General features: G+C 48.6%; 1 protein-coding gene across 1 annotated transcript in view; it reads right to left on the reverse strand.

Annotated features, from left to right (window-relative positions):
- Positions 1 to 24,419, reverse strand: part of IGLON5 (IgLON family member 5) — a gene marked incomplete at its 5' end in the record, with an annotated part of 129,993 nt that overhangs the window by 12,658 nt on the left and 92,916 nt on the right. Inside the window, 3 exon segments of the mRNA XM_083754059.1 lie at positions 1,197 to 1,316; positions 3,807 to 4,039; positions 14,337 to 14,415. Coding sequence (XP_083610185.1) covers positions 1,197 to 1,316; positions 3,807 to 4,039; positions 14,337 to 14,415 — 432 coding nt within the window.

The following is a 24,419-nucleotide window of genomic DNA, read 5'->3' on the forward strand; positions in this document are numbered from 1 at the left end:
TCCCAGTATCGTAAGTGTGAAAATCCCACACACCCCACAAGCTATGTGTGCTAAAGCATGGGGAGCAGCTTTGCCTACGAGGTGGAGCTGTGCTTGCTGATAAACAAATCAAAGCTCTGCACCAAGAAAAAGTGGAAAAGCTGCATTCTGCAGCTGGAATAATTAAGCACTGCCTTGTAGAAGTCATGGGGAGGAGTGAGGGGGCTATGTTTAGCAGGGGATTAGATTCTCACTCTCTGAAGAAGAAGAAGAAGAAGAAGAAGAAGAAGAAGAAGAAGAGGAGTGAGGAGCCTTTCACTCCCTTTAAGGTGTCTCAAAGAGGCTAACATTCTCCTTTCCCTTCCTCCCCCACAACAAACACTCTGTGAGGTGAGTGGGGCTAAGAGACTTCAGAGAAGTGTGACTGGCCCAAGGTCACCCAGCAGCTGCATGTGGAGGAGTGGAGATGCGAACCCGGTTCCCCAGATTACGAGTCCACTGCTCTTAACCACTACACCACACTGGCTCTCTGCCACTGCAATATCTTTTCTGCTACAATTCTGGGATTTCACTCACCATTGAAGATACTCTTTCAAGCCCATTCTGCAATTTTAAGGAGTGGAAACTTTGTTTGTTTGTTTACTTATTTAAAAAAAAATAAAGAAAGAGGAGGTGCTAATTTCTGTACCCAGTACCAAATTTCACCTGCTTAACAGATATACATGGGTACGAGTTTCATTTCTTTGGGGCAAAACCTGCTTTGAGATGTAGGCGATCACCGGCTCTGATTTTATTTATTTATTTTATTCATTAGATCTGCATACTGCCCTTCATCTGCGGATCTCAAGGCATAAAAATACAAAACGGAAACACAAAAGACATAATAAAAACAATAACCGGAACAAAGAAAACCCATACCCCCTCTCACATTTAAAGAACACATTTAAAGGGGCATACAATGCTAATCAGCCAAAAGCCTGGTTGAGGAGGAGCATTTTCACCGGGCACCCAGAGGAGGCACAGAAAGAAGGGCCTCAGGTGGCGATTTCAGGGTCTGGGTGGGTTCATATGGTTCTAATCTGTAAACAGGTTTCCTTCTTCCTGCCTTCATTCATTTGCAGAGGAAACCAGTTGCTCAGAGGGGTGAGTAAGTTTCTGCCAGAACAGGGGACAAAGGGGATACCTTCAGCCTCCCTCCCCTCTCCAGCCTCCCTTACCTTTCAACTGCCGCCAGGTTACCGTCGGCTCTGGCTTCCCCACTGCTAGGCAGAGCAGATTCACGTTGCTTCCCTCGTTCACGGTCACTGCTGACGAAATGTTCACGATCCGAGCAGGGACTGCAGAGTTTGGAGGGGAGAGGCAGTGAATATCAAGGCGCATCTGGCCTCCCAACACTAGGGGGCACTGTCTTCCTTGACACAACCCTAAGGACAGTGTCTCTGAGGTTTTGAACAGCCAGTTGCCCTGCAGCAATTAACAAATGATTGTGTTTGACTGCAAAGCTACGCTCTGGTCGCTTGACTACTTAAGAGCATAAGAAGCCAAAGCCCACAAAGCCAACATTCAGTTCTCACAGTGGCCAACTAGAGGCCTATGAGAAGCCCATGAGCAGGACTTGAACACAACACTGCTCCCCCCAGTCATGATTCCCAGCAAGTGGGATTCAAAGGCATTTTGCCTACAACAAGCAGAACATAGCTAGCATGGCTACAAATCATTTACAGGCTTGTCTTCAAATGCTCTTCTTACATATTACATTCAGTGGTAATGTCAGGTATCAGCCTCACTGGGTACCAGCTGAGCCTCAACTTCCAGTAGGGGGCAAGGGAGCACCTTGGTAATATGGCAAAGGCCAAAAGTTGATGCCAGGTGAACGAGGTGCTGGACTTTGGGAAGGAGGCGTGTGGCTGTGGCAGGGTCTCAGAACCCTCCTGCCTCCTTCCCAAAGCTGGGGAAGCATTAACTAGGCTTTGTGAAGGAGGAAGGAGGAGTCTAGGACCCTGTTCAGAGCCTCACACCTCCTTCCCAAAGCCCAGCACATCCTAGGCTTTGGGAAGGGTGTGGGAAGACACCCTCTTGCCCCCTGGGCCCTGTGTGTAGGAACCAGTCGTGCTGCCCTGAATCTGCTTCTGCTGTTTCTAAGAATTCTTTCCCCTGCTCCTCCCCGTCCTTCTTTGCTGGGACTGTTTGTTCGCTTGCCCTCTTGAGTTTTGGCAAGTGCAATGAGGAGCTGTGGATACCCTTGGCTCGTCTTGCCCTCTTTCTCCTGCAGACTGGGTCTGGAGGCAGAGGGCAAGCAAATGGGCAGCAGGAAGACTGTTGAAAGACTCATTCGCTGAAGGCAACTTGCATAGAGGCACCCATAAAACCTAGAGCTGACACTGATTATGTTCAGTGTTTTGTCATGCCCTGGAGTGAGCAAGAGTAACTATCTAGGATGGGCCCACACAGACAGAGAGACAGTGGAGGCTAGTCCACTGGGATGGTGGGACACTGCCCAGCCAACCCCAGTCTGCTCTTAGCCAGCCTGCACCTGCTTGTCTTACTACCTCCACTCAGTCCCAGGGGTGGCCCTGGCTGTCAGCTTCCTCCTGCTGCTCCTTAGTCTCAGTGTGGCCCTTGTGGAACTCAGGAGGGAGGAGGATGGGGACATAACTGGAATCAGCAGGCTCTGGCGCCATCTACTGTTGGGCTCCCTGCCTTCCACTCTACCAGTCCCATTGGACACCGGCCAGCATGCAGAGAAATGAAGGTTTGATTTTTGAGCTTTCATATCTGACTTGATGATGCCCCCAGCTGTCTCCCTTTAATTTATTCCATGGAAGTGTGGGGTTGCCATTAACACCAATGTGAAGCCCTGCACTTGCGACTGAGTGAGGGTTACATATTCTTTTCCCACCCAACATCACAAACATTGAGTGGCCAGGGTACAGCAGATGGGGATTCCACAGGAGAAAATGCAATGTCACTCCGGGCAAGGGGTCAGCAAAGGAGCATTGCAACCCCCTCCCTTTCTCCAGGGGTCCTTGCAATACATACTAGTCTTCCTGTCATGATGTCAGCCACTTTGCTTGCCTTTTGTTGTTGTTGTTATAAATAGCTGTCCCACCCCAGAAACAGCTGCATTTTGAGTGCCTCCTCAGCAAATCCTCAGGCTAGTGCTTTCGGGGTTAATTCCCAATAGCTGCTTTCTCTGCCCCAGCGGAAGAGCCCCCGAAAAAGAAATTGCTTTTTTCCTGACTGGGCCTAATGATCCCCATTGTCTGCCCTGATAGGTTGAGGTGACGTAGGCGACGGCGAATGATGGAGGAGCTGAGAACAGCTGTTTCCTGACGCCCAGGCGCCTCGTTCCGGACCGGGGTCCAATCAGCTCCTATTGTACTGGCTTCCCAGCTCCAGCAACCGTGGGAAAAGGGGGGGGGCTGGGTGTAATTATGGAGTAGGCTAGTATTGCAGTTGTGGCTTTTGCCAATGCTGCAGAAATCCCACAGGCGGCTGGGAACCAGCGGAGGAGAGGAGTCTCTGTTTGGTTTTGACAGCTGGAGAGAGATTCCAAGTTGTCTCGAGCCAAAGTGCAGCTCTCCTCTGAGATGGAGGGCAGAGTTCTGGGGAGCTAGACCTACACAGTCAGATGCAAAGGATGGCAGGACTTTTGCACCTTTGCTAGTTGGGCAATTTGGAGAAATACTGCTGGAGAAACACCTGGTGCCATCAGGAAAGGATTTTGAATTCTGATTTTTTTTAACCCACCCTGGGGCTGCTGCTGGTAGAGGGTGGGTATGAAATTATAACAGTAACAATAGTAATAGTAATAATAATAGCAATACCGTGCACAATGAGGTACACCTGCGAGGTGTGGGGCTTGTCCTGTGTCTGGAAGGAGCAGGTGTAGAGCCCTTCGTCGTACACGTCCACATGGGTGATCATGATGCTGAACTCCGAGGGGCTGTTGGTCAGCAGCTGCACCCGTGAGTCGATGGACCACTTGTCATTGCCGGCGTACAGGATGTTGGAGCGGTTCAACCACGCCACGCGCGTCACCTGCTGGTCTATGTAGCAGCTGCAGAGAAGGGAGAGGAGTTAAGCAGCAAAGATGAGTGGCAGAACGATGGAATATAAACGGGGCAACAGCAGAAGTAGGGGCAGGGCAAGGCTGGTTCCTATATTGGATTCTGGGGGATGCTGTGATGGACGTAAGAACATCTGGACCAGGTCAAAGATGCATCTCGTCAGCATCCTGTTCTCACAGCAGCCAACCGGAAGTCTATGGGAACCCCACTGCTATCCTTACGCCTCCCCCCCCATGAACTTCTGATATCCACTGATATTCTAACCCCCCATGAACTTCTCCAATCCCCTTTAAAAACTATTCAAATTGGTGGCCACCCCTAGTTTTCGCAGGAGCGAATTCCGAAGTCTAACTATGTGCCGTGTGAAGAAATACTTTATTCCGTCTGTTCCGAATCTTCAAATATTCTGGATGGTTAGGGTCAGGGAGGTCAGTAAGGTAAAGGTAGGAATGAGAGAGTTTCTCAATTCAGTTTCCTCTCAGTGTTTTATTAATTTTTTAAAGTCTCCGATTCTCTACAGTCACACATCAGTTTCCTATTTATTTAAAAAACAAACAAAAAAGTTCTCATGAAAATTCATCAACGTTTTAGTGTGAATTTCTACCAGTGTTGCACATTTGTAGGCAATTTGCACGTTTTCGCAAAGCTGTTGCTGTTATATTTATTATCATGCACCCCTTCAACAAAATGGTCCCAGAGTGGGTTACAGCAATGTAAAATACACTATTAAAAACAGCTTATCACCAGTCATGCCTTTCTGCGTGATTCTTCCCGCTAATGTATGCATTTTCAGCCATGCTCTACCCTGATACACATGTATTTTCAGACATGTATTACAGTGGTACCTCAGGTTAAGTACTCAATTCGTTCCGGAGGTCCGTTCTTAACCTGAAACTGTTCTTAACCTGAAGCACCACTTTAGCTAATGGGGCCTCCTGCTGCCACCGCAAGACTTCTGTTCTCATCCAGAAGCAAAATTCTTAACCCGAGGTACTATTTCTGGGTTAGCGGAGTCTGTAACCTGAAGTGTACGTAACCTGAAGCGTATGTAGCCCGAGGTACCACTTTACTTGGCTAGGGAACTTGGCTTGAAAATTTGGAGAAGTGCAAGTTTCAAAGGTTGGGCTGTGCTTCGGTTCGTGTGCCATTTCAGAAAGGACAAACTTAATCAAATCCCACTTCCTTTCAATCCCAGCCATCGCACAATATATCTGCCTCAAAGAGGGACACATATACAGCACAAGCGGGGCCTACTTACACTGGCATTTATGTACCCAGGCCCTGTCAAGGGAGCACCCATAACCTCAAGGCCTAGGTTGCCTCCATGACCCCAGTCCAGGCAACAGCCGCCATCTTGGGGCTTGAGAGAACAGGGACCTCAGCACCTGAACAATATCCTGCTCTGTGTATCGCTCGGTTTGTAATCTGAGGGAAAGCTGGGCCCTTTTCCGCCTCTGTAGCACACAGGCAAGCAGAATTTATTACGCAGCATTGTAACATGTGAGGGAGAAGTGTGGTGGGGAGGGAGGAGAGAACGAAAGTACTCCTGAGTTTTCCTTACAGATTGCTGAGGCCTTTGGCGCTCTCTCGTTCTCTCCCTCTCTCTTTCCCTCTCTCCCAAGCCCTTTGAAGTCCAAAAGCCCATGTTATTACAGCTCTCTCTCTCACACTCTCTCTTTTTATCAAGCCCTAAAAACTTGAACACCTTCCAAACTGTGGATTTACAGAAAAAATGAGTGTTGGGGAGAGGGAGGAGAGGGGGGGGGGACATTAAAATATCCCAGACTTTGTGAACTCAGCTGCTGAATTTAAATCCTGCGCGGGCACGTTCAAAAGCAACCCTTGCCTTGTAAATGGGCTTGGGGTGTTCTTGGTGCAGCCACCCTCTCCGAGGCCCTGGCATCTGCCCACCCACCTCCTTGGCATTTCGCTACTATTCCTGCCACTTCATTTCTCTTCTCTCTCTCTCTCTCTCTCTCTCTCTCTCTCTCCCTTCCCCTCTCTCTCCTCACCCCCCCTTGCCCTGTGGCTCCCGGCCTCGAGATTTAATTATCGGAGTGCTTTTTCTCTCGCCTTCAAGGCGAGTGGGCGCTAAGTAATCCCGTTTCTAGGTCCCTGACAGCTGTCAGGCCCAGATTGGACAAGTCTTCCAAAGATAACTGGGGAAAAGCTGGTGTGGGGAGGGGGAGGGCTTTGTGTTCCCCCCTTGAATTTGCAGCTGACCCTGATGTTTTATATAGATGCTATTCCTCCACACACCCTGCCCTGCCCCTCACATTCTGCCACGGACCCAGAGCTGAGATATCTGCTAGTGGCATCTTGCTGCACAATGCCTGGCGAAAGTGTCCGGGAGAAGGTCAGATTCCTGGGACAGAAAGGGCCAAATCTACAATATACCTGGTTATTTTTCCTGATTTTTTTTAAGGAAAGCTTTAAGGAAAGCAAAATATTGCTTGGTTGGTTGGTGGGTGGGTGGGGGGTGGGTGGGTGGGTAGGGCCTGCTTAACCCTTTCCTCCTGCCAGCCATCGGGAGGTAGGACCACGTACAAAATATACAGAATGGCAGAAAGCTATTGTAACAGAAATTGGGATCACCCAATAAGTCCGATGGGCTTTAGCTCTGGGACTGGCAAAAAGGAAGTGGTTCCTTCTTTTCAGAAGGTGGGATTAATGGGTGGAACTCACTGCTGCAATATGTCAGGCTTTGGGGGATCCGATCCCTCTCACAGTAGCAGCCAAGAAACAGAAAAACAATAAAAGTTCTTACCATTTAATTTATTAATATTCACAGGGAGATATGAAGGAATGCAGTCTTCCCTAAATAATGGTGTTGCTCCTAGTAAAGTCCCCCCCCACCTCTCCTATTCTACATCACCCCTGTGTCGGCTAATCTGACCCTTCTGCCTCTGAGATCTTTGTTCTACTACCCTCAATGCATGTCGGGTCCTGGGGGTGGGTGGGGGTAGGTGGGTCAGGAATGCTTTCCAAAGACACCAAGTCTGTCAGTTGTCCCTCCCTGGTGCTTCTTCTTCCTGCTGTTCCTCTTCCAATATCCCCCAGCTTCTCAACTCTGCAGCCTCTGAACTATGCCCTTCTGCAAACCACTGTTCTGAATCTATACTGGCGCCCCCACCATTCCTCCTCAGTCCAGTCCCTGACACCATAAGAGTTGTGATGGTAGCTAGGGGAGAGAGGATTAAAACCACAAAAAGAGCCTTGCTGGATCAGACCAAAGCTCCATCTGATCCAACACCCTAATCCCACAGTGGCAAACCAGCACTCTAATAGCAGGACATGAGTTCAAATGCTCTCTCCAGCACAGAGTACTCAGTGTTGCCTTCTGCTTCTAATGCAGCAGGGAATATATTGCATAGGCTCCATGCCTAGTTACCACTGAAGGCCCCTGTGAGCTTGTCTGGTTGCCCTTTTAAAACCACCATCTTTTTAAAAGGTGGTGGTAGACGACAGGCATACCAGCAGCCACAAGCCAGGATCTTAAAACCTCCATGCAGAGTTGCAGTATATCTCAGCATCCAAGGAAAGGAGGCAGCATAGAAAGGCATCATTTCCATGGCCGTTGTGGGAAAGAGAGAGCACTGGACTAGTTGGATCTCTGCTCCAGCTCTGCCAAAATTCCTCCATGGAGATAGGGTACTGGGTGGGGGTGACCTGCCCCTGGGAGCTAACAAAAGACGTAGGCTCTGTACTGCAGCTCGCTTAGTATTCCTGCCAAGCAAGTCAGCCAGCGAGCGAGGGAGGGAGGGCTCCTTTCCACCTCCTCCCCCTTCTATTCTGCAGAGAGAGAGCAGGAGGGAGAGGTCTTGGGAAGTAGGTCAAAGCCTCTGCTGATTCAGGCTGGTGGGAACCCGGCACACTGCAGGCTGTTTGGAGTGGGGGGCTGGTGGGTGGGGGGAGGAGGAAGGGGGGAATGGCAGAGAGACGATCTCCGCATGCTGACTCACAACTTCCAGCTGGGCGTGTGTGGAGGGGGCTGGATGCAGAGAGGGCACATGGGGAGGGGGGCTCTCCCTGCTCTCCCGCCCCATGTTGTAGACCCAACATTCCCTCAAAGAGCATCCTGGTTGCTTTGATGTCTACTGAGTGAACAAAGCAATTTATATTTTAAAAGGAGCAGGAGAAGAACAAAAGACAAACACGGCCGGATCAGGCCACGGGGCCCATCTAAGCTAGCATCCTGTTCTCACAGTGACCGGCCAGATGCCTGTGGGAAATCAGGATTTGAGCATGGGAGGACTCTGCCCTCCCGTTGCTTCCAGCAACCAGTATTCAGAATAATAATAATAATAATAATAATATTATATAATATTATTATTATTATTATTATTATTATTATTATTATTATTATTATTTATACCCCGCCCATCTGGCTGGGTTTCCCCAGCCACTCTGGGCGGCTTCCAACAAATTAAAATACAGTAATGCATCAAACACTAAAAGCTACCCTAAACAGAGCTTCCTTCAGATGTCTTCTAAAAGTCTGGTAGTTGTTGTTCTCTTTGACATCTGGTGGGAGGGTGTTCCACAGGGTGGGTGTCACTACCGAGAAGGCCCTCTGCCTGGTTCCCGGTAACTTGGCTTCTCGCAGTGAGGGAACCGCCAGAAGGCCCTCGGCGCTGGACTTCAGTGTCCAGCAGAAGGATTGTTGCCTCCAGCTTTGGAGCCAGAGATTAGCCATCGTGCTGTCCCTACCCTCCAGCATTCCTCAGATGAAAATGGGGATGCTGTCCTGGGCTTTGAGGCACACCTTCTTCTTCTCATGCTCCATATGGCTCTGTCGTGTGGCCATCTCCACCTCTAGCACAGCCACTTTCTCCTGCAGTTTCACCACCTTAGTGCCAGGTGGTCACAGGAGTTTGCCATCATTCCACAGCCCACCGCTGTCCCTCCTCCTCCTCAGAGACTGGAGCAGGGACACAGATGCAGTGGCTTTGTGGACAAGCCCCACCCTCTTTGCTCCCCAACCCACTGCTTTCTTCATGGGAGACTGACTGACTGAGAAGCAGGGAAATGGTGAAAGAATTTCTTAGGGGCATTCAAGTGACCCATATCTCGTTTTCATTTTTTAAAAAAACACAGGAAGTGGCGCCATTTTGAGTTGGGGAAATGGAGCGGGAGGCCTAGATCTAAGAAATGTGTTAGTGGGACGCATGGATCTGAACTTCCAGCAACATGTTGAAATACTGCACTCAAGGGAAGGTCCCTTGGGAATTCGGGACTTGGCGTGACCAAGTGAGAAGCCGTGATGGCTTAAGGGTTTTTGTGACAGTCCCGGAATTTTGGGGGCAGTTGGAAAATATGTTTGTCTACTCCTCGTTTAAAGCCATCTGGATTGGTGACCATCACACACACACACACAAACACACACACACACACACACAGAGAGAGAGAGAGAGAGAGAGAGAGAGAGAGAGAGAGAGAGAAATTTATCGCCAACCACTTGCTTCGCATTCGTGATAGGGGAGGAATTTGATTTTCTTTGCATTGGAACGAGAAACTACCAAGCTCTCACTTTTTGAACTAGCACGCAAGCCATACAGTCATACTCCTTCAGTGTGGTTCTCCATCTAATGTGCCAAAAAGAGAGAGCATTTATTGGTGAACATATGCAGAAAAATGTATGCTAGTACACACACACACACACCTGTTATATAGGGGAAAGTTTCTGGCAAAACATGATTATTCATCAAAACTTCATACAAACATGCGTATATTAGTAGAAATTTGCACTAAAACATTGACAATTTTTCACGAGGCTTCCTTTGTTAAACCAACAACTCACAAATGGCTGCAGAAATGTGAGAAACTGATCCCAACATGGGGAAAACAAGAAACCAAAATTAACAGGCACATCCATCCCTATTTCACACCAGGCATAATTTCATACACTTCTATCATGTTCCCCTTTTCTCCCTGTCAAGGTCAATTGCCTTAAGGTATATTAGCGCTCAGCTCTGATTGAGCTCAATTTTGGGGAAATAAGCATAAAGGAGGGGAGGGTTCTGCTCTCCTAGTGTGCATCTCTCTTGTGATTTTAAAATGGAACCCTTGCTCCCCGTCTAAATGTTTTTAAAGGCATGGAACTGCTCCTGCCATGTCCAGTCTGGGCATTTCCAGGTTGGGGGGGGGCTTCAGCAGAATGGCTTTTGATGGGACATCCTGGTGCTGGGTCTGGCGGGAGCTGGAGTCCCAACAATGCTTAGAGGACCACATTAGCCACTTTGTGACTAAGTTGTGAATATCATGCCTGCAGGAAGAAATGGCAATGAGAAGTGTAAGCCTATCCATACCAGTGAGATCCTATTGTGCATGCACAACAAACATTAAAAACTTCCCTAAACAGGGCTGCCTTCAGATGTCTTCTAAAAGTTAGGTAGTTGTTTATTTCCTTGACATCTGATGAGAGGGCATTCCACAGGGAGGGCACCACTGCCGAAAAGGCCCTCTGTCTGGATCCCTGTAACCTCACTTCTCACAATGAGGGAACCACCAGAAGGTCCTCGGAGCTGGATCTCAGTGTCTGGGCAGAACGATGCTGGTGGAGACGCTCCTTCATGTGGAACTGAGGCCGTTTAGAGCTTTAAAGGTCAGCGCCAACACTTTGAATTGTGCTCGGAAATGTACTGGGAGCCAATGTAGGTCTTTCAAGAATGGTGTTATGTGGTCTTGGCAGCTACTCCCAGTCACCAGTCTAGCTGCTGCATTCTGGATTAGTTGTAGTTTCCGAGTCACCTTCAAAGATAGCCCCATGTAGAGCACATTGCAGTAGTCCAAGCAGGAGATAACTAGAGCATGCACCACTCTGGCGAGACAGTCTGCGGGCAGGTAGGGTCTCAGCCTGCGTACCAGATGGAGCTGGTACACAGCTGCCCTCGACACAGAATTGACCTGCACCTCCATGGACAGCTGTGAGTCCAAAATGACTGCCAGGCTGTGCACTTGGTCCTTCAGGGGTGCAATTACCCCATTCAGGACCAGGTAGTCCCTCACACCTGCCTGCCCCCTGTCCCCCCAAAACAGTACTTTTGTCTTGTCAAGATTCAACCTCAATCTGTTAGCTGCCATCCATCCTCCAACCGCCTCCAGACGGACACAGGACCTTCACCACCTTCACTGGTTCCGATTTGAAAGAGAGGTAGAGTTGGGTGTCATCCGCATACTGACGAACACCCAGCCCAAACCCAAATGTCCAGCCCGAAACATGAGGTGCTAAAGTACTTGGGAAGGGCTGTAGCTCAGTAGTAGAACATGTGTGCTGCAATCAGAAGGTTTCAGGTTAAATCCCTGGCAGCTCCAGGTAGGGCTTGGAAAGAACCCTGCCTGATACCTTGCAGAGCTGCTGCTGGTCAGTGCTGGACAATGCTGTGCTAGATGGGGCCAGTGGTCTGATGGAAGATAAGGCAGCTCCCTATGTTTCGAGGGCTAATTGGTCAGATCATAATACAAAAATCATCCGGCGAGCGCAAGAAATGACGGCCGCATCTGGAACTGGCACCGAGTCTGCTCCACTGAGACCCATTAGTGCATGGAACACCAAAGAAGAGAAAGAGCAATGAGCAAGAAACAAGCAGAGGTCCTTTGTGCTGGGAACAAGAGGTCATCATAGGGCCAGACGGATCCCTATAATGCAGCCACGTGAAACCTTGGCTTGGTGGCTGCTTCCCCCATGAAAAGAGGATAATCTCTGGCAGCCAGCAGTCATTGAGAGCTGCAGTTGTTCTCTTGTTGAAAGTCAGGTGGGCATGTGTTCCAAACAATCTGTGAGATGCGCTAATGGCTGTCCTTGAGCATGTGCAGAGTATCTTCCCTCCTCTACTACAGCTCTTGTGCTCTAGGACAGCATGAGTTCTAGTCAATCTGGCTGCAGCCCACAGCATCTCACTTACGCAACTAACCATCACTCCTCCCCTAAGCATGTGCAGAGTGGAGAATGCCGTTTTAAAACCCAGGTTTGGTGTCAGTCCTTGCTCAGAGAGGGAGAAAGGAGATCTCAGTGGGGTGGGAGAAACTTCTCCGGCTTCCTTTCTGTGTGCTAGGCTTTAGTTAAAGCAACGGCAGTTAAAACAATACGGTAACCCTGGCACAGGTTTTGTATAACTGGACTTAATTTTGGAACGCAGAATTTCACATAATTCTGCGCTACTGATGTGGTTGAAAGATGCAAGGTGTGCTCTCCCTCACATTTTTGGGTGCCGTGCTGCCCCGCGAGAGCACGCCCCCCCAAAAAAACCAGGATGTTCCGATTTAAACAGGACAGTTGAGGGGTATGAACCTGATTTGGGGGTAATGGAATTCCCTCAGAATACAGGGAAGGCTCTCCTATGTGGGCCTACTGGGAAGGGTTATCGCTCAGTGACAGAGCATCTGTGTGCAGGTGCCAAGTTCAGTCCCCAGTGTTAGGGATGGGAGAACTCTGGAGGGCTGCTGCCAGCCAGTTACAGGCAACACTGCTTTTGGTGGTCTCTCGCACTGACCCAGTTCAAAGCAGCTTCCCTATGTCCTCTTGCTTCGAAACAATGCAGAAGTATTCGCACCAAGGCCTAGTGAATTTATGCCGCATTTGACAGAGTTATTAGCCATCCCGAAAGTCACCGCCGGCTGCTATTAACGCGTTATGAGAAGGTAATTGTGCGTTGTGCCGTGAGGTGGGGGGAGGGGGGAGAGGGCATATTTTATTTAAATACTGTCAAGATGTTGCGATGAAACTTTAATAGGCAGGGAGAGCTAAATGATTGAACTGCGGGACGAAACCTGCTCTGGGTTCAGACATCAACGGAAGGGGGAACGGGAGAGCAGGGTCAGGGAAAGGTCCCGCTCTCTGCTGGAGCAAAGGCTGTAGATGAAAGATGGCTGCGTCACCAGAGAGTGTGCTTCTGTTTTGCTTTGCTTGGAAGGAGCCACTCTTCCCTTACATGGGAGGTCTGTGATGCTTGGTGGTCCCTGGGCCCAGCAAGCCCAGCACTAGACCTGTGTACGGTGGCCTGCTAGGTGCTTACATTTGCTAATCCCCATTCATCCTTTTACCTCAGGGCAATTTAATAAAGAAAGTCAACATGTGGGCAGCAGGCAGCTGCCCCCACAAATCTTGCTGGGCTCCAAATCCCCTAGGTTGGGAGGAAAGGCCACAGCTCAGTTGGGAGACCACCTGCAGAGGGTCCCAGCTTCAATCCCTGGCATCTCCAGGTATTGCTGAGAATGTCCCCCACCTGGAAACCTGGAGAGCCAGTCAGCATAGCAGTGGAGACCAAACCATGAGGGAAACTGGGGCACTGCCCCACTGACTTCAGTCTTCCCCCAGCTAGCCCTTACTTGTCTGCCTTCTTACAGTCTGTGGAATGGCTCTGCCTGTCTTCTTCTTCCTTCTTAAACTCTGTGTTGCCCCCTCCAGCAGGGAGGAGAATGGGGACAAAAGTGGAATTCGTTGGCTCTGCTTGCCATTCACTTTGGCGCCACCTGCTGTTGGCCTCCTTGCCTTCTGCTCTGCCAGCAGCAGTGGGCACTGCAATGTAGGGAACGTGAAGCTAGATGGGCCAACGGGTCTGACTCCCTATGCTCCTATCAGCCCAAGCTAGTGCGACCAGTGTTCAAAAAGGATGGGAGCTGTAGCACAACAACATCTGGAAAGCCACAGGCTCCCTATTCCCAAAGACAGAGGTGTGGGGTTGAGTGGGCGCTGACATGGAAGGTCTAGTAAGTTTAGAACAGGAGGAAGATATGAGTCCATACAGCTTGAGAAACTACAGCAGCCTTCCTCAACCTGAAGAGGTTTTGGACTATAAATCCCATGAGCCCCAGCTAGCAGGACTCTACTGGCTAGGTTGGATGGGAGTTGAAGTCCAAAACCTCTGAAGACCACTAGGTTGTGGAAGGCTTTGGTCTGGTCCATGGTAATAAATTAATGGGGAGGGCTCATCACTCTCTCAGCCACCCACATACACACACACACACACACACACACACACACACAGTGGTACCTCAGGTTACATATGCTTCAGGTTACATACGCTTCAGGTTACGGACTCCGCTAACCAAGAAATAGTGCTTCAGGTTAAGAACTTTGCTTCAGGATGAGAACAGAAATCGTGCTCCGGCAGCGCGGCGGCAGCAGGAGGCCCCATTAGCTAAAGTGGTGCTTCAGGTTAAGAACAGTTTCAGGTTAAGTACGGACCTCTGGAACGAATTAAGTACTTAACCTGAGGTACCACTGTATATATATACACACACGCACACACACAAATACGCATTCCTCAGTCAGGGGGAGAAACTCACCTTAGTGTTGCATTATCCCCTTGACAAACTGTGTAATTGTCAGCTGGCTGGTTAAAATCAGCACCCCGAACCAGCAGTCCTGCACAGTGAAAGACACAGAGAGAAGTTGCTGTTAGAGTGCGGCCGAGGGATTGCCATGCAGAGTGATCCAGTGATGGCAAAACAAGCAACACCTCTTTTAGGAGTAGAGCTTTTAAACCGAAAAGCCGAAAGGCCGAAACCTCTTGTCGATGTAGAAACAGGCAAGCTTTCTGAGCTCTCCCATTCTTAATATCATCCTGTAAGAATTCTGCCTGAAGAAGAGTTCTGTATAACCTAGAAGTGACGCAGCCCTGCACCAGCAGAGGATGATGTTCACAAATGATTTATGATTAGATATCACTCGGCTGTCAATATATTGAGCTGCTCTGAACTAGGAATGCTTGACTACATCAGTTTCCAATTCTCTCGGTTTCTTGTTTTTCCCCCAAATCTTAAATTTGGCTCTCCACATTTCCACATCAGTTTGTGGTTTATTTTTTTTAAGTTCCCATGAAAATTCACCAGCATTTTAGCACACATTTCTACTAATACACACATTTTTGTGAAGTGATTTCCCACAACAGAATGTGTTCTTGTATTTATTTTCACCGCACTAAACATACTTTAGCCTAGTCCATGCATTTATGTACACACAGCTTGTCTGGGTAGCTGGACTGCAAAATTCAGAGTGCTGTTCAAATTTCGAAAGATGGCTTTGTTTCAGCTTCAGAAAGTGACAATAAGGCAAGTTCACCTTTAAATGTAAAAGCAATTGAATGTCTCCCCCATTCGCCCTTTGAGCTAGCCACTCTATTTTGGGGTACAATAGTAGAAAGCAACACTGCGCCTTGTTTACTTTCTTGTGATATTCACATGGCAATCTCACAGTCCCACCCTGGAGTCAGCACTGATGAGGAACAGAGCATGCAACCCTACTGATTCTCTCAAACCATTGCCTACAGTAGACATAGGCAAACTCCAGCCCTCCAGATGTTTGGGACTACAACTTCCTTCATCCCTGTCCATCGGGCCTGTTAGCTAGGGATGATGGGAATTGTAGTCCCAAACATCTGGAGGGCCAGAGTTTGTCTATGCCTGGCCTACAGTTTAGCACCCACAGGCAGGTCCAGAGACCTTTTTTAGTTAAAGGGACCTTTCTTGGCTGTCTTTCCCCCCCTTCAGCACTGCAATGGTTGTACTGCACACACACACATCATGCAAGCCCCTCACCTGCAGTTTGAAGTGGCACAGGCTAGGAATAGCATTGCCACATGATCTGCTTTTTGTGTAAACTAACTGTAAATCTCCTTTCCCATTCATTTACATCTCCTTGGGGTATTAATGACTCATTAGCATTGCTGTAGTTCTCTTTGAGGTATCATTGACTGAACAGCACTTAAGTGTGTTGAAGTGCACGGTGTGATTTCTTCTTTACCTGACAGCAGATGCAAGCATTGCATCGCTTACCCGCACTGTCAACGACGCTTCTGCTTAAAGCGACAACAACCTTGACGATGCCTTCCCCTGCTCCGGACCCAAACACACAAACACGCAAATATGAAGACATGTGTCAGAAGAAGTCCATTTGGTCCTGACTCATAGGATCTCCTTTCTCTAAACTCATAGGATCCCCTTTCTGTTTAGCCTGGAGAAGAGGAGGTTAAGGGGTGATATGATAGCCATGTTCAAATATATAAAAGGATGTCACATAGAAGAGGGAGAAAGGTTGTTTTCTGCTGCTCCAGAGAAGCGGACATGGAGCAATGGATCCAAACTACAAGAAAGAAGATTCCACCTAAACATTAGGAAGAACTTCCTGACAGTAAGAGCTGTTTGACAGTGGAATTTGCTGCCAATGAGTGTGGTGGAGTCTCCTTCTTTGGAGGTCTTTAAGCAGAGGCTTGACAACCATATGTCAGGAGTGCTCTGATGGTGTTTCCTGCTTGGCAGGGGGTTGGACTCAATGGCCCTTGTGGTCTCTTCCAACTCTATGATTCTATGATTCTATTCTATGATTCTAAACATTGTGTTTCTCTAAAGCACAGGTGTCAAGCACAAGGCCCGCGGGCCGAATCGGGCCCGCCGGACCTCGTCATGTGGCCCGTGTAGCCGCCGCCGGCTGCCAGCCTTCACCTTTTATTCTCGCTTTTTTTTTTTTTTACACAAGAAAGCCGCCTCTTCAGCGCATGCACGGCAGCCTACAAGCCAGAGAACGTCTGCCCTCTAGCAGCGCCGGCCGTTCTACACAGGAAACCTCCACTTTACATGCATTCAGGAAACCTCTACTTGTTTTTATATTGAGTGGACACATGGTCCTACAGATACAACCGGCCCTTTGAGGGTGACCAAACTGCGGCCCCCAGTGAATTTGAGTTTGACACCCCTGCTCTAAAGCAAAAGGAACAGAGACAGAAAACAGAGCGCAGCAGTGCTCTGTCCACCTGCAGTTCCCAGCAACCTGTCTTTGAATGCATACTCTGCCTTTGAACATTGAGGTTCCATTTAGATAGAGTGACTGATGGATTTCCTAGCCACCTTCACCTGGATCTGACTTGTGAGATTCCACCTGTGCGAGGCAACCACTGACTGAGTATATGGCAACCACCGAGGACACTGGAGTGCCAGCTCCTATCAGGGCTGTTAAGAGAACATTTGTGAAACAATCTGACTCACGGTACAAGCCTCCCTTCTCTTCTGAATTGGGGTAGAAGGTGCATGTGCATACATAGCCTAGATTGCCCGAGGGCTCATCAACAGGGATGCCTCATCAAATGTGCCTCAGTTTTCTATCCCTGTCAAAAATCCACCGACTCTCTTTCTCCCTCTCCCAGTAATCTAAGGTCAGGAGGCTTAGAGGCTGGGCTGACAATAGCTGGAGAAAGGGTCCAAAAGACAAGTCCGTAGATCCTGAATGTCATGATGTGCAACCTGGTCATTAACAGGTTCTGATGCTGCAGAGTTAGGAATGTCATGAGTCAGATGCCTGGCTTGACTCTTATTTGAGGGGGCTGGAGGTGTTGTTGTTGAAGCACAACGGTCCCTCGGGATGCCCAGACCCAGATTGTTTGTCATCACGAGCTTGCGATTTGAAAGCGAGCCCAGGATTTCAAAACATGCAAAGGTTGGGCAGCAGTAGTAGAGATAAACTGCACCATTTGTCATTTCCAAAGTCTGGCTCGCCCACGGCAATTCATCACTTGATATGATGACTGCTGCCATCAGGAGGCGGTGCTGTCATCAGGGCAAGAATTTGGGGCAGAAGTCAACAGAAGGAGCAGGAGAAAACACACAAACGCACACTAAAGAAACAGAGCAAGGCTTAGCTTCTCACATGCCAAAGTACCGTATTTTTTGCTCTATAAGACGCACCAGACCACAAGGCGCACCTAGTTTTTGGAGGAGGAAAACAAGAAAAAAAGAATATTCTGAATCTCAGAAGCCAGAACAGCAAGAGGGATCACTGCGCAGTGAAAGCAGCAATCCCTCTTGCTGTTCTGGCTTCTGGGATAGCTGTGCAGCCTGCATTCACTCCATAAGATGCACACACATTTCCCCTTACTTTTTAGGATGGAAAAAGTGAGTCTTATAGAGCAAAAAATACGGTAAATGAAGTCAATACACATCCCAGTCTAAAGTAGCCCAGGAACTATGGCCCAGAGTCTAAAATTATCTCCCTGCACTGCTGCTCAAAGGGATGAATAATTAAGGTGAAAACCCACAGAGAGACTAAAAAGAGAGGGAGTGAGCTTCCAAGCTGCCGCTATTTTGGGGTGGGGTTCAACCACATACCAGCAAATTCAGGTTGCAAAGTTATAGGCTAGCTGGGAGCTCTTGCACAGCACAACTGCTTCTCCAGAAGATCAGACATTTTTTGCAACAGGGAAAGGGAAGGGAAAATTCACTGGGAATGCAACTGGGAATTTTGCACCCCTGCAAACAAATCAGGCCAAATGCCCATTGAATAGCTAACATCGTTTAATCTCCCTGGATAAAATGACCAGGATGCATGTTCAATAAGCAGGTCATCTAGAAGCATCCAGATAGAGGGGGAGGTGTACGTCAAGGCTCAGAAAGCCACATCCTCTGATTCGGAAGGCCTTGAAAGAAGGCGGGGCTAGCAAACTGGGGGGAACCCAGAAAGGAGCACTCCAAGCTGCAACATTTGGTTGCGGCTCCCACTTGCTTGCTTTGCTACAAAGCTATGGACCCTTCCCTTTTGGAAGGCTTCTCTTTTCTTGACTTCCCGAGACAATGAAAATTTTATACCCCTCCGGTGCTGTAGCTAGAGTGGGAAGCCCCCTGCTGATTCCAGGTTGCAGCTGCTCCCCTTCCATGGGAAACTGGAAATCAACCAGCCCTGTGACATTTTGCACATCCAAAGAAGGCTGATCGCTGAAGAATTGATGCTTTTGAATTCTGGTGCTGGAGGAGACTCTTGAGAGTCCCATGGACTGCAAGAAGATCAAACCTATCCTGAACCTATTCTGAAGGAAATCAGCCCTCAGTGTTTACTGAAGGACAGATCATGACGCTGAGGCTCCAATACTTTGGCCTCCTCATGAGAAGAGAAGACTCCCTGGAAAAGACCCCGATGTTGGGAAAGATGGAGGGCACAAGGAGAAGGGGACGACAGAGGACGAGATGGTTGGACAATGTTCTTGAAGCTACCAGCATGAGTTTGACCAAGCTGCGGGAGGCAGTGGAAGATAGGAGTGCCTGGCATGCTCTGATCCATGGGGTCATGAAGAGTAGGACATGACTAAACAACAACAACAAGCTCCAGGCACTGAAAACAAGGCCTGAAGCTCAGCCCTGGCCTTAGAGCACAGAGGCATTGCTCCTGTCTGAGATACCCAGTCACTACCCCCACCCTGCCCATATTCCATCAGAACTGGGGTCCAGGCTGTGATTGACAGGCATCAGCATCTGGGAGAGATCTGAGGGTCAAAGCTTAGTCAGCAGCTATGCAGCAGGGGACCCGACCAGCATCATTTTTATTATGGATTTATTTATTTATGTCCTCCAAGTGATTTCCTTCCACTGCCTAGCACAGTGCAGGTCACTCAGTGGTGTCACCAGCATTTGGGGGCATCTGCTGCAAAGATTGGAGCCAGGGAAAGAGGTGGAGGGGTTTGGACAGAGTCAGCCCCCTATCCTCTGCCCTATGCATGAGATCACACCCCTTTTTGTCCTATTCATGGTTAATGATGCCTCTTCACTAGAGCTATTAAAAAGTGTGTGTGTGTGTGTGTGTGTGTGAGAGAGAGAGAGAGAGAGAGAGAGAGAGAGAGAGAGAGAGATTTTCAAGCAAATTCTCCTCGCCCTATACTGGCCTGCAAAAAATCCGAATCTCTCTCTACTCCTAATTTGCCATCAGTCATGGGCTACCTGTTACATACTGTCATAGCTATCTTTTTGTCCACAGGCTTCAAATATCAAGGACTAGCAGCTGCTCAGCAAATACCATCAAAAACACTCGCTGTTGTGATGGACCGGTGTAGTAAAGAGAGAATCTGCACATACCAAGGACTCAGACTGGGTTTGCATGCTCCCAACATGCAGTGCATTTATGGGAGCTCGGCACACGGAGGTGTTGCATATACCCCAACATGTTGGGAACCCTGTAAGTGTAGGTCAGACAACTCAGATTTGGGGTGGAGGGTAGGGGTTGCCTTTTGGTGCGATAGCACCCCCAGGTTCTGTGCTTTATTTTTCCTCAAAGAGTCAGGAAAGCCGGGGGGGGGGGGGATCCATTTAGGCACAGTGTCATTCCCCGCAAAAGTCCCCATGCTACCAAATTTGTTAGTCGCAACCCAAACACAGAACATATTTGGTAAAGTCCTAAAAATCCATTCCAGCAATTGTGAATTAAAGGGGTTGCATCCACTGTTAGTCGTACTCAGATTCACACCCATTGACCTCAAATCGTTTGTTTGTTTCCCAAAATTTACACGCCGCTTGACTGGAAAAGCAACCACCACCCTCGGAGAAGTTCACAAAAAGAATAAAGCAATGGAACTATCAGTAGAAACAATATAAAAGCAACTATTTACGATGATCAAAAATAGGGGAAAGCAGCCATAGGCTAAAAAAAACAAAGAAGACACATTCTACAAATTGGGATACAGGTCTGAAATGAGTAGAACTCCCTATGGAATGAGTGGTGAAACACACACACACACACAGAGAGAGAGAGAGAGAGAGAGAGAGAGAGAGAGAGATTTACACAGATATATATAGATATATTTCCAGTTTCTAAATCCAGATTAGGAGGGTGTAATCTAATTTTGCTTGTGTGTTTGTGTGCCTGTGGAACTCAGACCAGGTAAGGCAGCCTGCCTGACCTTGCCGATTCTTAAATCTGTCCACAGATCAGCAATGCATTGTGTGTATGTGTGTGTGTGTGAGAGAGAGGGAGAGAGAGCAGGAGCCTGCCTGGGCCCCTCCGGTGAAGTGCTTGATTAAGATTCTGTCTGGCTGACGAATGGAGCCGGACACAAGTCGGAGAGGCAGACGATTGCTTTGCATGCAGAACCAGGGAGAAGGTGACGAGGGAAGAAAGAGACATGGACAGAGATCAATCACAGCCCGCGCAAGCCCCGCTAGCTCTCCTCAGCAATGCCTCGCAAGCCTCCGGCTGTCCTTTCTCTCTTTTCCTCCCCGCCACCACCAAGCCCCTCTCCATTTCTACACAGCTTGTGCTCCACCAATCCTATCAACGTCCCTCAGAGGGCGGAGGCTGTGTGCTCCAGGTTTCCCTTTGGCCCAGCTCCCCATCCCTCTCCATCCCAGATAGCCCTCCCCTATGACAGATTGCAGTGGGCAGGTATCTAATTGGCGGCTCTCACTTGGATGTGACATTGTGTTTACTTCATGTTCTCGCTCTGGCTACGAGTGGCGACTGTCAATATCCAGCAACTGGCACCGTGGCACACAGACAGCTTGAGGGTCACAGCAGATGCTGCTAAGCCAGCAGTCCCTCCTGGACCAGGACGTCTGCTTAATGCATGCGCTTAGCACCATTGTCAGGGCCTGGAAGCGCCTAGGACACATCATGCCTCACCAGAAATCTGTGCACACATGCACACACTCACTGACCCTGTTACTTGGTGCCCACAGGCTGTCTGGAGGAAGGGCTAGCCCCTGAGCATGAACAGAGTTCTTTTCTTTTAACATCAAAGACAAATGGAGGGGCAGCCAACGTGGGACCTTGCAGATGTTGTGGAGGGCAACTCTCAATCTCCCCATGCTGCCTGGGGATCATGGGGTGTTGGCATCCAAGAACACCTATGGGGGTCACCACATTGCCTTAAAGGTAAAGGGACCCCTGACCATTAGGTCCAGTCGTGACCGACTCTGGGGTTGTGGCGTTCATCTCACTTTATTGGTTGAGGGAGCCGGTGTACAGCTTCCGGGTCATGTGGCCAGCATGACTAAGCCGCTTCTGGTGAACCAGAGCAGCACACGGAAACGGCGTTTACCTTCCTGCCGCAGTGGTACCTATTTATCTACTTGCACTTTGACGTGCTTTTGAACTGCTAGGTTGGCAGGAGCAGGGACTGAGCAACGGGAGCTCACCCCATTGCGGGGATTTGAACCACCGACCTTCTGATCGGCAAGCCCTGGGCTCAGTGGTTTAGATCACAGCACCACCTGTGTCCCTAAAGTACTGTATAGCATATATTCAACACAAAAAACAGCAACAATTTGTTGTTGACAAAGGACAGCTGGACATATAAAGAGCCCCATTACCTTCAGTAGCTAAATCCGGCCGTGTCTCCATGCCATTCATGTTTTTATAAAACTTGGTAGCTCAGGAAGAAAAGGCGGCATTGCGAACTCCCCCAGGCAATGGTTTGCTAACATTTCAGGAAGGGTTGTAACTCAGAGGCGGAGCAGTGGCTGTTGGCTACAACAGGATGCATCCTTCAAGCCTGATTCAGCAGTGGGGAGAGGTGGGGGCACATCTCCTCCTGCAGGCACCCATTGGTGACCCCTCCTGCAGACAACATTGAGCCGTGTGGACCAAGGGTCTGCTGTAACTCAGTATAAGGTAGCATCCTATGTTTTGTGGTGTCGCCTCCCCCTCAATAAAGATTGGAGTGCCCCAGTTTAAAGACAAAAAACAGCCTTGCTAGATCACATCAGAGGTTCATTGTTCTAATACTCCTGATTCCCATTTTTAATAAAAACGCACCCCCAGATGCCACCAAGTGTAGGGAGGCACTGTATAAAGTAATAATAACAATCAATTACTCTGAGTGGAGCTCTACGGGAGTGTCTGGTGTGGAGGTTAAAATAGATGATGTGCAATAAAACAACAACAACAACTGTTGTCCTTATACTCTCCTTCCTTGGAGGTTTTTTAAAGCAGAGATTGGATGGCTATCTGTCATGGATGCTTTCGCTGAGATAATTATATGCCTCTGGATTTTATTTACTATTTATTATTATTCCATCCCTCCTTCCCTTCAAGGAGCTCCAAGGGGCATCTCTGACTCCTCTTTCTATCTTCACAACAACCCTGTAAAGTAGGTTAACTTGAGAGACCATGACTGGCCCAAGGCCCTCAGTGGGCTTCATGGCTGAGTGGGGATTCAAAACCTTCTCTCCCAGGTCCTTGTACAAGAACTATTAACCGCTACACTGCACTGGCTCTCTGCTATCTGATTTCCATTGGTGGAAAAAACATGCAAGCTTTCCTCTTAAACAGAACACACACTCTCTCTCCATCATACAATACTGAAAAGTCACTCGTTCCCTGGTATATAGAGGGTGACGTTACATATTAAAGCAGAGCAGAAGGTTAATATGGATGAAAAAAAATCCTCGGGGAATGATATTCTGTTCCTTGCCCTCACCCAAGAAGCAGACATCACAGTTAATTTTGCTTCCCTTCATCTTCGTGTTGCAAATGCCCCATTTTCAGGTGCCAAGTTCCGGTATCTTTCATAGTAATGGGATATAGACAGCTGTTGCCGTGTTGGTCCCAGAGATTAAGGAGTGACAAAATGAGTTAAGCAGTGTTTTTATTGCAATGTGAGGTGGTGCCTAAGGACTCCCCTGTCTGCACTGACTGACTTTCAAGCACGATTCAAGGAGCTGGTTTGGATGAGGGATGGTGCCAGCCTGGTCCCTGAAGGGCCAGATTTGGGAAGTGGCAGGGCAGGGCAAGGCGGCAGTGTTATTGGGGCCATTTCCAAGCAATGGGGGGTCAAATGCTTGTATTCTGAAACAGGGCACGGGGTTAATTTAGCTGCCATGGGCTGAAAGAAAGAGGGAATAAGCAAAACACAGACACCACACCCAGCATGGAGACAAGTATGTGACCACGTTGCCATGCCAAATACACTGTACAAGGTCTAACCGGCAGTGACTACGACTTGCCTGCTCATGGTCTGTTTATTGTTATTTGCAAGCAGAGCTTGCAACAAGCCTTGCAGTGCAGATTGCTCCTATTCAAGAGTCCAGCTGGCCAGCAATGATCCATTGAATTCCGCCTATTGCTTTAAAAAATAAATTTTAAAAAATTATTATTTATTGAATTTATATACCACCTTATACCCAGGGGTCTCAGGGCAGTTCACAGAATAAAATCAAGCTATAAAACCACAAAATACATAATAAAAATAAAAACAACAACAACAACTCAATAGCTCCCCCCAAACCATATTTTGAAAGGGCATAGGATGTAAATCAGATCAACCAAAGGCCTGGTTATAAAGGAACTTTTTGCCTGGTGCCTAAAGGTGTATAATGAAGGCGCCAGGCAAACTTCCCTGGGGAGAGCATTCCACAGATGGGGAGCCACTGCAGAGAAGATCCATTCTCATGTTGCCACCCTCTGGACCTCTTGAGGAGGAGGCATATAAAGAAGGGCCTCGGAAGATGATTTAAGGTCTGGGTAGGTTCCTATGGAAAGAGGTGGTCCTTGAGGTATTGCAGTCCTGACCTATCTAAGGCCTTATAGGTCAAAACCAGCACTTTGAATTGGGCCCTGAAACTAATTGGTAGCTAATCTCCTTCCACCCACAACAGTCAACATTCTGACCAGACTGGTTT

This window comes from Podarcis gaigeae (assembly GCF_964106915.1).
Source record: "Podarcis gaigeae genome assembly, chromosome: 8".
Lineage (NCBI taxonomy): Eukaryota > Metazoa > Chordata > Lepidosauria > Squamata > Lacertidae > Podarcis > Podarcis gaigeae.